The sequence below is a fragment of the Lepidochelys olivacea genome (genome assembly GCF_965140295.1).
Source record: "Lepidochelys olivacea isolate rLepOli2 genome assembly, chromosome: 5".
In the NCBI taxonomy this organism is placed as follows: Eukaryota; Metazoa; Chordata; order Testudines; family Cheloniidae; genus Lepidochelys; species Lepidochelys olivacea.
The window spans coordinates 20,726,628-20,741,655 of record NC_140415.1 but is presented as its reverse complement, the minus strand read 5'-3'; the positions used below and the strand labels follow the sequence as shown (position 1 = coordinate 20,741,655).

The following is a 15,028-nucleotide window of genomic DNA, read 5'->3' as shown; positions in this document are numbered from 1 at the left end:
ACAGCAGCTGGGATCTCAAATACAAAGGATTAGTCTGCATCCCACACCATTCCCATGCCTTTACTGTGAGAGGTCCATCTCCTTGGCTTCTGGTCATAGTGGTCTTTTAGTTCTTCACTGGGGGATCTGTCATGACAATTGGGCCTATAAATTTACCTGAACCATGAGCTCAACTGTAAAAAGTAGGTAAAAGTTAACCAGATGTTACAGTAACCTACAATAACAAAAGTTGGTTGGAAAAGGTACAAAAGGGATACAGAATAACTGAATTAGGCTAGACAAAAAAGCCAAGTTGATATGATTCAAGGACTGCATTGAAATTATGCTGGTTAAGAACCAGGAGGTGAGAAGCCGGAAGTTAATAAGCCAAAATTGGTATGTTGGATACTAGGCCTAATTGGTGGACAAAATAACGAGGGGATGGCTATTCCATCCACCACTCCATTTTTGGGTCCTTACAAGAAAGAGATTTTCTGGGAAAGTATAAAAGAACAACAACAACAAAGAACAGAATGAAAGGACCGATGGAGGCTACTAGAGCAAGCTTTACCATCATGGCTGTCAGCCTCCACTGTTTCCTGGGACCCCAAGCCTCAATCAGCCTGATCCTGAGAGGTGTCCTCACCAGAACAAACCAGAAACATAGGGACCTCGATAACAAATTTCCACCACTATACCAGTTCCAGCTGAATCCCTATGAAATCTTAAAAAAAAACCTATCCGATATCAACACAATCACAGGATTTCAAGCTATGGAAACAACGCTTAGTTATTTAATTCACCATACATCACAGTACCTGCAATAAACAAACACCAGAGGATTAGAGAAGGACAGAGGAACTGGGCTCCATTTCATTGGTTTTGTGAGTTTAAAATAAAGTTACAGGATTGGACTGAACTAAAATATTTTCAGTAGAAATTACTTATTTTAAAGAAAACTAATACAAGTTTTTAAAAGAAATTCTTGCAGTATTTTACAAACCAGTTTTGAAGACATATTTTGAGAAAGTTTTAAACGTGGGTTGTTGTGTAGATGTAAATTTAGTGTTTTTTTACAATGGACATACACACACACCATACATTATTATTTTAAAAAATGTTATTGTGATAATATTTATTTTGAATTTTACCTCAGATTGGCAGTTTTACAAGAGAAATCTCTTTTTGATCTGATGGACTGCAAATATCAATTTAGAAAGTGGACTATGTGCCACACAGACCAAAAGATGTATACTATAAGACAGTCTATAGTATAAATCCCTATCTAGGTCAGTTTAACAAGCTGGGTATTGACCCAGGAGACAGTTTGTGGTCTATTGAGTTCATGATTTCTTAGGGATGTTTAAATCCACAATTTACCTAGATGCTACCCGTTCAAACTAAGTTTAGATGAGGAAAGTATAAAAATCTAGATGATCACCGTCATAAATGTAAAGGGAAGGGTAAACCCCTTTAAAATCCCTCCTGGCCAGAGGAAAAATCCTCTCACCTGTAAAGGGTTAAGAAACTAAAGGTAACCTCGCTGGCACCTGACCAAAATGACCAATGAGCAGACAAGATACTTTCAAAAGCTGGGAGGAGGGAGAGAAACAAAGGGTCTGTGTCTGTTGGTATGCTATTTTGCCGGGGATAGAACAGGAATGGAGTCTGAGAACTTTTAGTAAGTAATCTAGCTAGTTATTTGTTAGATTATGATTTCTTTAAATGGCTGAGAAAAGAATTGTGCTGAATAGAATGACTATTTCTGTCTGTGTGTCTTTTTTGTAACTTAAGGTTTTCCCTAGAGGGATTCTCTATGTTTTGAATCTAATTACCCTGTAAGGTACCTACCATCCTGATTTTACAGGGGTGATTCCTTTACTCCTATTTACTTCTATTTCTATTAAAAGTCTTCTTGTAAGAAAACTGAATGCTTTTTCATTGTTCTCAGATCCAAGGGTTTGGGTCTGGGTCACCTATGCAAATTGGTGAGGATTTTTACCAAACCTTTCCCAGGAAGTGGGGTGCGAGAGTTGGGAGGATTTTGGGGGGAAAGACGTGTCCAAACTATGTTTCCCAGTAAACCCAGTTAGAGTTTGGTGGTGGCAGTGGTTATTCCAAGGACAAAAGATAAAATTAATTTGTACCTTGGGGAAGTTTTAACCTAAGCTGGTAAAAGTAAGCTTAGGAGGTTTTCATGCAGGTCCCCACATTTGTACCCTAGAGTTCAAAGTGGGGGAGGAACCTTGACAGTCACAGAAAATAATTGTGCCTACATGTAATAAGCAGTATTTCTAAACAAAATAAATAGCTTTTTCCAAAATGTATTTTACAAAATACCCAAAAGTTATTAGTTCATGGTATAAATTTAATGCTGCACAACAAAAATATGCTTTTTGAAAAAAAGGAGAAAAAAAAAGCTGCTGACGAATACTAGCTTTTCGAGTTTAGAAAAATCTGTTTTCCTAACAGATAACGTGTAACTGATTTTTTTCCTCAAATTTGATGAGAATGTCTTATAGGTTAAAAACTTTGTACCCCAAAGCACATCCTGAAAAATGTTTGCCAACTACAGACTCCAGGAAAGGGTTCATGCCCAAGATGGTAACAGACTACATAAGTGTAAATAGTGTCACTAAAGAGATCCTTCTAGTCTATGGGTCTAACACTGCAATTAAACACCTGTGGCTGGCCTGTGCCAGCTGAGTCCAGCTCAATGGGCTCAGGCTAAGGAGCTGTTTAATTGTGGAGTAGTCTTCTGAGCTCCGGCTACAGCCAGGGCAATGGGCCGTTCCCATCTTGCAGGATCCTAGAGCCCGGGCTCCAGCCCTAGCCAGGAAGTCTACACAGCAGTTAAACAACCCCGCAGCCTCAGCCCTGTGAACCCAAGTCAGCAGGTGTTTAATTGCAGTATAGACATACCCTATGTGACTAGGCCTTTCCCCTGCTGAGGCTATAGCTACACTACAGGCATGACAGCACCACAGCTATGGCACTGTAGCTCTCCTCCAATAAACCCATAGCGTACAGCAGATTACAGCAATGGAAAGGGATTATCCTGTGCGGTAGGAACTCCCTCGAGTGATGGTAGCTAGATCAATAGAAGCATTTTTCTGTTGACTTAGCTGCATCTACAGCAGGTGTTCGGCTGGCCTAGCAATGGGGCTCAGGGATGTTTTTTTTTCACACCCACGAGTGTTGTAAGTACGTCAACCTAAATTTTGAGGCCTGAGATTACAACCAGAGCCAAGAGAGACTACAAAACCAAGTCAACTCTTGTATACCGGTAATTATAATTTTGGTGGTGTTGGTACAAATGCCAGATTTCAAATTGCTCAAACACAAGGGGGCTTCCTCCCCTAGTTAAATACAGTGGTCATATCTATATTTTCATGTGTGTTAACAGGTGCAACAAAGCAGAACATAACATACACATACACACCCCCCAAAAAATTATTGGATTAAATACATACTTTGCAAGTTGCTTCTCAGCATCAGCACAGAGCTCCAAAAGGCCCATTAATACAGCGGAGACATCCATGTAAGGCTCCCATACTGTAAAACCTCGCCCAATCAGATCAATGGCAGTTCTGCGGATGGTGCTGTGTGGAGGAAGTTTGGGGCTTGGTGGTTGCAGCAGAAGGAATGTCAAAGCTTTACCTACCATACAAAACAGAATAAAAACTAGTACAATAAAAAGAAAACTAGTGAATTGATTCTGCTTCGTTATTTTTAAAAAGTTACCATGAATAAGAGTACAGTAGGGAAATCTACTCATAGAGTACAATACAACATTATTATGCTGTAAAAGTTTCCAGTGGCCAAGTCCCTACACCTGCACAGGTCTCAGTGAAGTCAGTGAAAGGAGAGATGCACCCTGCTGTCTATATCAATTACAATAATTGACCGTAACCTCTATGGTGCAAGGACCATTTTTCTGTTATGTGTTTGTACAGAGCCTAGCACAATCAGACCCTGACCATGATAGCTAAGTGTTACTGCAATAAAAAGAATTATTATAAATACTAAATATCAAATCTTTTGCGGGATCAGGGCCCTATTTAATATAGGATCTTTCCAGTAAATGGTATGTCAACCCTCTAGCGAATTAAATAGTACAATCACAGATTTAAATAAATAGCAGGTGAGAGAATGAGAGGAAAAAGCGTACCAAGGAAAAATATGCTCTAAAATGAGACAGAAAGATACAGGAAAGTTTTTCTAGCTAAAAGGAATGGCAGTGGGGAAGGCTTTTCCACCAACACTTGTGAGACTAGAAGCCCAGACAAAGTGCTTACCAAAAAGTCCTACAGAATTCAACAAAAAAAGTGATAACCCTTCTATAGGATTTTTGCACCATCCTGTAAAATTTAATGAAGAATTATGTGCCTAATATAAAACTCTTTAGGATGGATAAACTATAGGAAGGCAATAATTCTCTATTAGAGTCTATACTAATATTTATAGACTATTGATTCCATCCATATTGTATTCTTTCTGTAGGACTATTTGTAGCAGGGCCAGCTGCTTCCTGCATGCCCTCTTGTGGCCTGGGGTCATGCTGCAGCACCCGGCCTCAGTTTCCCATCTTTGATAACCAAATAACTTCATGAAAGCTCTCTTTTCTCAATAATACCTCTCCTCGGGGCTGGTTTATTATTATAACCTAGTGCAAAATAGTGCATAACAAAAGTCCAACCTAAAATTGGACTAAAACAGTGTGTTAATTTGCATTAATTTGATTTCATGCAAATCTGACAGCAAAACCACTGATAAGTTTAACCACGTTAAGGGAGTTAGTGTCTTTGTAGTTGCTTATTATCCTTCCTGAACTTGGGGAAACATGTACCTATGTCAGCAACTGCAGCCATTTTATGGCAAGAAGTTGAACATCTACTTACATTTATCTACCGATTTTATTTTCCAACTAGAAGTCTGCATGCACTATAACTGCACTGAAACCAAATAAAATAACGTATTATGAGTAGAGATAGGTGGCATTCAGCCAAAAATATGTTGTAAATAAGTTTCAGATGTATAGCCTGGACTGCATGTATATTCTTCCTTTAAATCTCATATAGTATAAGGATTTGGGTTTATGTAATGTAGAAGGTTAGCAGTAATGAGGTGACTCAGGCTGCGACATGAGATTGAATCCCATCTCATCAAAAGCTACTATTCTTTCTCACTGATGGTCAGTAAGTTAAATCATCACAACATCATGGCACTGTTGGCTTGAGTAAATTTATAGGGATAATCTGTTGGCTTTGATAAATTTATAGGGATAATCTAGTTATCAGTTAAAAAATATTTGTCTTTCTTTATACCTGAAATGTGCTGAACTGACCCTAAAATATCCAAATGACTTTTTAACAGGGACATCACTAAGTTTATTGGGCCTAAAGAGTGACATGTTACAACATTTGTCCCAACAGTATTGTGGCTCAATTTTAAAAAAAACCAGATGTATAACTTAAAGCAAGCATATCAATATATATTTTATCTCACCTACTCTTTAGTGAGAGCATGTGAGTATCCGCACGTAACCCCTCTCTCCCCCCATTCTGTTTAAGAATGTTTGGATAAATTTAATACTCATGAATGGTGCTGGAGTAGTTCTCGGTCCACATAGCAAATACAGCATCATTGAAGGCAGCACTAGTTTTCCCACATCACCTTACTAATGTCCCTCTATCTTTTGCTGGGATAAAATGCTGTTCTGTTTCCATTCATACTTGAAACTGAGTCTACTAAAAAGGATGTCAACTGTGAATGTATTTTTGTGATGTGGATATCTGTCCACTAAGAACTGGACTGAGACCAGTATTGCACGTTAAAACAGACTCTGAACAGCCATCAGATGGTAATGGCCTTAAGGTACCACAACCTGGAACAAATGTGAACCAATGTGACTAGAGCTTAAAAGGTTTTATATTCCATTAACAATGCCATAATCTATAATCCGTCCCATCTCTACCTCTTGATTGTTGAAATAGCATGAGTGGCAGTAATGTTTGTGTGAAGAATATACGTATTCTGAACTAGGTGATCCATTGATCTGAATCATCGGGCAATTTCTATACTCATATTGCATCCTAAATATACATTTTTCAGTGGAGAATACCCCACTGTTAATTTTCAAACCAAATAGTCCTGAAAATATGATTTTACTGGGCCACAAGATCACCAATTAAAAATTGCATTTCTGTGTGACAAATTTCTAACTACTGTTTTTAAAAAGCCCTTAAAATTACTAGGACTAAAAGAGACTACAGGGTATTTTTAACAGGCTGGATTTCACAGCACTTTGTGCATAGTCAATTATTTCATTTCCCCATGTAGTCAGTAAGCAAGGGAGAGAGAACTGAAAAGCTCTAATAGACATTAATAGGAAGGAGAAAAAGATTTATAAAACCTGTAAATTATTTTGGAGGGTGTTTTATTAGAAGCAAGACTTTTAATTAAATAATTAAAAAAATTAAAATAGACATCATCTTTTTAAATGATCACAACACTATGTAAAGCACATTATGCTCTAGCCACGTAGATGTTGTAGCTTTCAACATTCCAGTCAAACACTTTTGCAGCCTAACCACAACCTACTGTAAGTCAAATTGTATATTGATTTTTGGTCAGAATTGTGGCTAGAGTTGGTAGAATTTTTTATGATTTTTTCAGACTTATTTTTAAGGTTTTTCAACCAGCTGACAGAGGTGGCTGAAGCATTTTTTTGGGGGAAAACGTAACCATTTTCCAAACAGCTTTAATTGTGTCCATCTCATCAGTATATACGTTCTATCCTTTACTTAAAAGATCCCTTATGACATCATATGAAGAATCAGTAGAGGGAGGCTTTCAATCTAAGTGAACAGTGCTGTCTGGGGATGTAACTTTACTGAATAATGTTGCAAAAATGGAGTAGTTTCCTATGTGTAATGGTGTATTCCACCAGCATTTCCCTTAAACTTAATCCCATCATGACTATTACTCACAGGCAGCACTTGATTTACTTTGATTAAAAGCTGCTGCTGTCTGCTCCTCAGGTGATGTCAGAAAGCCGCACTGGCCTTCTCTCCACCCTGAGACTTCTATAGGCAGCTTCCTCACATGAAGCAAAAAAGAGAAACATGCAAGTGGGAAATTTCTTGAGAGTCCGATAAACGGAGGCCGTGAGCTCAGGAAACATGCTCACTTGTCCTAGGCATCTCACAGCAGTGCGTTAGAAAGTGAAATGACAGAAAAGGAAGAATCAGCAATAGTAAAATGAAAATTCTTTGCCTGCCCTGAGCTGCACAGATGGTGGCTGCTGCTATAAGTGAGTGATTTAGGAACCGTATACACAATGAATAGCTCTACAGCAAAAGTAGATCTGGGCATCAGAGTAGCCTCTTCTCTCCCTTTCAGGAATGGACAGAAGCCCCGTGAAAACGTCTCATACTGAAACTTCCCCAGTGCAATAAGCATGACAATAAACAACATGCTGAATAGCCGACAAAGGAAAATTACTTATGATCCATCCATAACATTCTTTTTCTGCACGTGCCATCTGGTAGTGCATAATACTCACTTCCAAAATACTGCTAACTGCACCAGTCTACTGTACTAAATGAAAGAACCAAATAGAGACTGAGGAACACTTGGATATATTGCTAAAGTTGGTTTATCTTAAAGTATTACAAATATTTCACAAAACAGGAATGTCTTGAATACACATGAAGAAACAGCTACCAATTACCTACCAATGTCAGAGGCTGAACAGTAGACTGAGGAAAAGAGGGTCACATTAAAATAATGCTACATTAATTAATAGCTCAATTACAATGACAACCCTTTGAGATTACATATTATATGCACTTTAAAACTAAATGAATTTCTGATGATTTATGTTATTACAATGAATGCCAAATGAATTAATAATGTGTTACCAAGTGAATGAAGTCCTTCCCCCAGTCATGCAGGTCACAGAACACAAGTGGCATGGTGCCATATTGTATTCTTCTCTCTCTGTTTCAAATGACTGACTTTAATAAAAAGGAATTAAAGTATAACAAAATATCTTACTTGTAAGACAGGGAAAATAACTATTTACAATGGCTGTCACTCGATGTTTATACAAATCTATACATGTAGTTTTGGGGGGCTTTTTGTTTTTAAATTTCTACCTGGTGTCACATTTTATTAAAAAGAGTGAAGAAGCAGAAAAAGTTTCATTAAGGGCCAAATTCTGGCTGCCAAATGAACACAGGAGCCTGTCAGAAAAGTCTAAGGTAAAGGAGAGCTGGGTAAAAGTTTTCCACCCCAATTCTGGGTCACCATAAAACCCACCAAAACTGACCATTTGCAGGGCCGTAAATGATAGCAGCTGTGCAGAAGGCAGCTCAAGGCCTAGGTATTAGAAGGTGTGTTCTACCCATTTGAGTGCATCAGTCACCCGACTCAGCCACAGTAACTATGCTGGGGAGTTTGCCCAAAGGGTGTAAATATCCTGCATGGTTGAACTCCACAACCTGCAGGGCTCTAGTGTGCGATTGCACAGGGAAAATTTGGAGTGGAACAGGAGCAGAAAAGGGGAGAAGAAAGGGCAGAGCCGTGGGGCAGAGGTCACTGCCCCTATAAAACATGGATGTTAGAGCTATTGGAGACACTATAGCCACAGGGATTTAGCAGCAAATACAGAGAGCTTGCATTTACATCTGCATTTAAACATCCACAGCTGGCCCGTGCCCGCTGACTCGGACTCGTGAGACTCAGGCTAGGAGCTGTTGAATTGCGGTATTGTAGAAGTTCAGGTTCAGTCTTTGGGACACTGCAACTGGGGAGGGACCCAGAGCTCAGGCACCTGCCCAAGCCCAAATATCTACCTGTTAGCCCAAACCCTGCAAGCCCAAGTCAACTGACTGGGGCCAGCCGCAAGTTTCTCTATAGCCTAGGAGCAGCATTCTTGGTCCCAAGATACTCTTCAGTGCACAGCCCAAATGCAAGCTGTGCGCTTAAAGAAGGCATTGCCTGAAATTTACAAGAAGAGACTTCACTATAAAATTTCACACCCCCACTGGTGTCTCTCAGTAACTTAATATTTGATTACGGCACATAAATGAAAGACATTTTAAACTGAGAATCCATGTACAAAAAGAATATTGTGCAGTTTTACTTAGCCCCACTTTTGTGAACTCATCCTACATTGATCTCTTCACTGGCAATCTCACACATTCACACACTTCATTCAGACCCCAATGTATTGCATTTATCTGATTTTGACTGTTGGCTATTTGGAGCAGGATCCCTGCAATTTTATGTTTTGTGAAACACCAAGTACACTTAAGACACTACAGATAATACAACAACTTCAGATTTTCTTTGAGATTTGCTGCATTGCAGTTAATAGCTAAATGCAACTACTAATAGTGACTGCCTGACTACTACTTCAAAGAATACTGCTACACCATCATCAGTTTCTACTCTGTTTAATGGAAAGTAACTTTTTCACCTTTCTTTTCTGCCTTTTAAAAATGACAATAACTAGAAAAAAGATAATGATCCAGTCAAGAGCCCAGCCTATTAAAAGCCAAGTCCAGATTCTGCACGCTCAATCATTATAATTATGAATTTTATTTTAAATAGTCTCTATTAAAATAATTAACTAGTAACTGTTTATAAAATGTGAATGACAGCTAAAAAGAGTAAAATTCCAAGGTAAATGTAATTTATCATTATTGCTGTGCAATTATACATTACCTCTTCTAATAACATTACTTTAGATAGTTATAGTGGTAGAGATAAAATATTGATTTTTATTGGTTTTTCTCTAGGCAGTTCTTAAAACTAGACTTCTCCAAGTTGCTTATTTTTATTTATTGAACAAACTGCTAGCCATATTTAGCAGTTTAGAGCTCCTAACAACTGACATGCCTTCTTATGTTAATCTGTGAATATGCAATCAAAGAAGAGTAGTAACTGTTGCTTCCTGATATACACATTAAGCTCTGAAGTATGTGCTTTAGTTTACTTTAATTTTATTTCCTAAACATGGAGTTTTATAAAAAAAAGTGCCATATGCAAGAAACATTAGCACATTGATGATTGCATGCTTCCTTTAGAAAAATACTCTAAATATTTCTCTTGTCAACATTTATTTTGTTTAAATTGAGCTACAGGAAAAAAAGATGAACTAAACTAAAGTCACTCTGCTGCCAGTTTCTCAGTCTGGACATCTTTGTTTAAGGTTTGACTTGGCTTAAATGAACGAATTAATATTGACAAAAACATCAACTAAGCTAATGAGTTGTTAGTTAAGGCAATAAACATGTCACATTAGAGTCAGCGCAGTAAAGAGGTAATTAGCCCTGGAAAAGCTCCGCTGATTGGATCTGTTGAGATCCTTTGCTCTTAACCTTTGAGTCCATTATCTAGTGCAGGACAAGTAGTGGCTATGCTAATGTGAATTTGCCAATACACATCAGCATTGCTACAGTAGCCAAAGACTGCATTAGCAAGTCTGTGCTGATGCTGGTGTCTTGCTATTTATTAAATGTCTATTAACAAATATGCTAACTCCAAAAATGATACAAACCTAGCTGTACGGAAAACTGCAATATGAAAAGTATTAGAACATATTTAAATGCAAGTCTAAGATGACCTAGTGGCATGGTAACATTATACAGATTGCAGTAAGTTTTGGAGTTGACTAGAGTTTTTGCTCCACATTCCAGAAAAGATAATATACTCAACTGTAAATTGATGCTGCAATGTATCATGCAGTTCCCCCTCTTTTGCTAGTAATTAGCACACTCTTTAAAAAAAAAATCTGTCTTGGCAAGATGGGAATAATAATGTCCAACATATGTCAGTGATTACAAAAAGTAATTAAGAAATAAACTTCATGAACAAAGCCTTCAGTAAAAATACTCAAGCTACTTTTATTGAACAATATTATTTCAGGCAGTAATTTAGAATGTGATTTAGTAAAGGACTCTCCTATATCTTTTACATAAAAACGTGATTTTGTCCCTGATATTTTATTTAAAAGCTGCAAATAGACAGGGATATAGAAACCAGTACATTAAGTTGGTATCAGTAATTTTGTGACTGGAAGTAGCTGACCATCCTTTTTAGTTTAGAAGAAAGTTTTTCATTGATCATGTTTCTCCATCTTCAATTTGGATTTGCTTTCCCCTTCATGGAAATGTCTAGTGGGGCAGAGGGGAGACTGGGCGGGGGAGGGGAGATGAGCAGACAGGACGTTGAACTTAACATAGGATAGACACAGCAAAGTTGTAAGCAAAAAGTTCCAGTCTTGATGATTTTGTACCCTTTTTCAGATCTTGCACAATTATTTCTCTGCATGCACACTGGGAATGTCACAGGGAGTGATGGGTAATGAAGGAAAAGAGAAGCTTAAAAACCAGAAAGAAATCAGAACAGTTTGCTCCAAGCCAAACAGAGAGGGACCATGAGTAAGTAAACAAATTTTAACAGTAAATTAAAATGTTACCTCTTTAAAGCTTAAGTTGAATTTGTGACTGGGCAACTGTAACTTGCATCACTAGAATATGCACAAATATTTCCATGGTGTTGTTAATAATTGTGACGAAGCAGGACTGTTCTTAATGTTTCCTCTGAATATTGCGGGGGTGCCTCAGTTTCCCCTATGCAGTTCTTAAGTATCTAGGTGGTGGGTTAAGGGTGTTTGATCATTGCAGAGCCCTAGAGGGCAGGTATGTGCAGGGGTCTGGACACAGAGAATGGCCAACATTCTGTTTCCTGACAACTGGTGGCCTGGGCCCTTCCCCCTTGCAAGATGAGAGCTAAAGGGCTGGAGAACAAAGGAATCAGGTGACCTCCTGGCCCAGGAAAGGAGTGGCAGGAGAGAGTTTCAGTTTGGGGCTGGCTGGGGATGTGGAGTGAAGTGCAGACGTGGTTGTCTGGCTCACTGCCCCCCAAAATGGACCCAGCTGAGAGGTCCTGTTCTCTGCACCTACAAGCTCTGTTTTAGACCATGTTCCTGTTGTCTAATAAACCTTCTGTTTTACTGGCTGGCTGAGAGTCACGTCTGGCTGCGAAGTTGGGGTTCAGGACCCTTTGGCTTCCCCAGGAGCCCGCCGGGGCGGACTCGCTGTGGGAAGCACACAGAAGGGCAGAGGATGCTGAATGCTCCAAGGTCAGACCCAGGAAGGTGGAAGCCGTGTGAGCTGTGTGTCCTGAAGACAGTCTGTTCACAGAAAGGAGACTTCCCCAGAGTCCTGACTGGCTTCGTAGGGAGCAGTTCCAGAGCATCGCCCGGGGACTCCTTGACAATAATACTTTGCACTTCACTAGTGCCTTTCATTTTTAGGACCTCTGTGTGCTTTACAAACAACTTTGGACGATAAGTATTGTTATTCCCATATTGCAGATGGGGAAACAGGTTAAATGACATGCCCAGCGTCATGCAGAAAATCAATGGCAAAGACATGAAATAAACACTGATCTTTGTTTCTTAAGGCTGGTCTACACTAAAGCTCTAAGTTGACCTAAGTTACAGTACTTCAATTACGTAAGTTATGTATCTGAAGTCGACATAACCTAGGTAGACTTACAATGGTGTCTACACTCTGCTGTATCGAGGGGAGATGCTCTCCCATCGACTTACCTTCCGCCTTTCGGGGCGGTGGAGTATAGACGTTGATGGAGAAGCGCTCTGCCATCCACTTAGCTTGTCTTCACCAGACCTACTAAATCAACATCGCTGCATTGATCGCAGCAGTGCCAATTTAGCCAAGTACAGACAAGCCTTCAGTCTTATGCTTTAGCCACTAGACCAAGCTCTCACTAAACAAATATGAAAGACATCAGCCATGCATGTTAACTTGTTTCACCTCTTTTTTTACAGTATTAATAGTGACGACTCCCCTCCTCTCTATATTTTGTATAGCTTTCTGGGAGAATGATGAACAGCGGTTAGAGCAAATCACAATCTCTCTGGGTGAAATACATTCCCCACATGCTACAAAACCAAATGGATGTTGAAATGTTATGATGATGAGGGAATCAAATTTGTAGACAACTAGCTAGATGCAAGACCTATCCCAAGAAGAAGAGGGGTGCAAGGCCATCATTTATATAATCTCAATGCAGAGAATTTCAGCTATGTGCATCAGTCTACTCATCTATTAAGTGGGTAGAAGATGACTTTCCTCTCTCGTGCGGCGGAATTGTTAGGCCTAAATTAATGGTTTGTCAAGTGCTCCAGGGCTTGAAGATCCTCCAGCGAAATAATTATTCTACGTATAATCTTTGTAACTTTGTTTACTGAGAACTTATCTCTGTTTTTCTGGAACTTCCTTCAAGTCTAGTCGTAATTTCTTTCAGACATTGACGCTGATTTTCCACAACTAAGTTTGTGATGACCTAGACTCTTCTCTTTTGACCTATGCCGATGAGTGTTATGCACCATTCTCACGAAAAGATGGGAAGGCAGCAACTTTTAGGGAATCACAATTAGCAGTGACAAGATTTCAAAATTGTGTGTGTGTGATTTTCTTTTCTTTTTTACAAACATGCTTGTACTTTACACTAAGTGTATGTCAGCACAGCAAAAGCTGCGCATAGGCTCGTCTATATGAGCTAGCTCAAATCCAGCTGGTAGCAGCAGCAGCAGAGAATACAGCATAGCGCTGGCCTCAGTGGGGGTAGTACAGGTCTGGCACAGACCCTGGGACCATCCTCGGCTCACTAGCCCACTCTGAAGCTTATGCTGTGCTGTCTTCCCTGCTACTGTTACCCACACTCGACGGTTTCAAGCTAACTCGGGTAGGCTAGCCTAGGCACAACTTTGGCTGTGCAGACATACCTTTAGAAGCTAGTGTGGCTGTCATGTGTGGTCAACAAACTCCTGTGACCGACAGAACGATTAAGGGTACTTTATGTTCAGTCTGGAATTAAGATAGGAGTTGCTCCTAAATAGGAATAGAAAAACAAAATATCTTAAAATGATCCACAATGTCTATACTCGAACTCCATATCAAATGACAAATCATCAACAATGCTTGTCTGTAGACACATTGTATATTTTGGATGCTTTTATTAAATGCTGTCTCATTAACTTGGAAGATCCTCAGGTAGAAAAACAGATGAATAAATAACTTCAAAAAGCTTGAATTACTGTGTACTGTACTATTATCTGTATCTGCTGTGTTTATATGAGCACTGCACAGGCCAAGTGTGCAAAGAATTATACTGCATTCTCATATCTCTGCTTAATCATTTTGTGCCATGTTTCATTCATTATACAGTGATTCAAAATTAATTCCTCTTAATCTTTTAGATAAACTAAATTTGGTTTCAGTCAGGGCCAGATTCGCACCCTGACGTGTGGGGAACAATAGGACATTTACTGTACAGTAAATCAATAAGTACTATCTAGCTCAGTCTGAGTAATTTCAAAAGGGACAGGAAGCAATTAGCAGTCTCCTGGCTTATTGGTCAGACCACAGTTGTAATATTTTTGACTCCTGCTCTTCTTTCACTTATGAATATATATAGCCCATTCTATCAGAGATGGCACAGAAGGTTTAATGCATCTCTAGAAAACAATCTTTGCTTATTTTGTCATTATCACCTAATATTTTAAATGTAAATATAACAGAATTGAGAAAAATGTAGAATATTATTTTCTTCGTGAAATTAATAACAAAGCAATTTTTTTTACTTTTTATTATTTGATTTATGACTGATTAAAAAGTATTTTAAATTAATTAAGTTAGTAGTTGTTGCCCTTTCTAGTCTAGATGCATAAGAGTACAATTTAAAATGGTCGGAAGTGTGTATTTTAAAGAAGGCCTTCACAATTCACTTTTTTCTATTTCCGTGCAATTTTAAGGACTACGGGTTGTTTTTAAAACTGTTAAAATCTTAATACTCTAATGGTTTTGGAGCAATGAAGATTAACTATTATGAAAAATATATTGATAGCATCCTATTAAACCTATTCTGCCTTCATATCCTATACAATACTACTGGTTTCAGCTGGCTTTCCTGGGGTACAAGTGAACACAAAATTTGTGATGCAGTT

The 15,028-nt window shown here is 38.7% G+C and overlaps 1 protein-coding gene across 4 annotated transcripts in view; it reads right to left on the bottom strand.

Moving 5' to 3' along the window:
- The window catches only part of WDR7 (WD repeat domain 7), a 385,156-nt gene that overhangs the window by 96,982 nt on the left and 273,146 nt on the right, over positions 1-15,028 (bottom strand). For all 4 annotated transcript variants that reach the window (XM_084629121.1, XM_084629122.1, XM_084629120.1 and 1 more), the window contains one exon: positions 3,453-3,639. In XM_084629121.1, the coding sequence (XP_084485247.1) occupies positions 3,453-3,639 (187 nt within the window). The remainder of the gene's footprint in view (positions 1-3,452; positions 3,640-15,028) is intronic.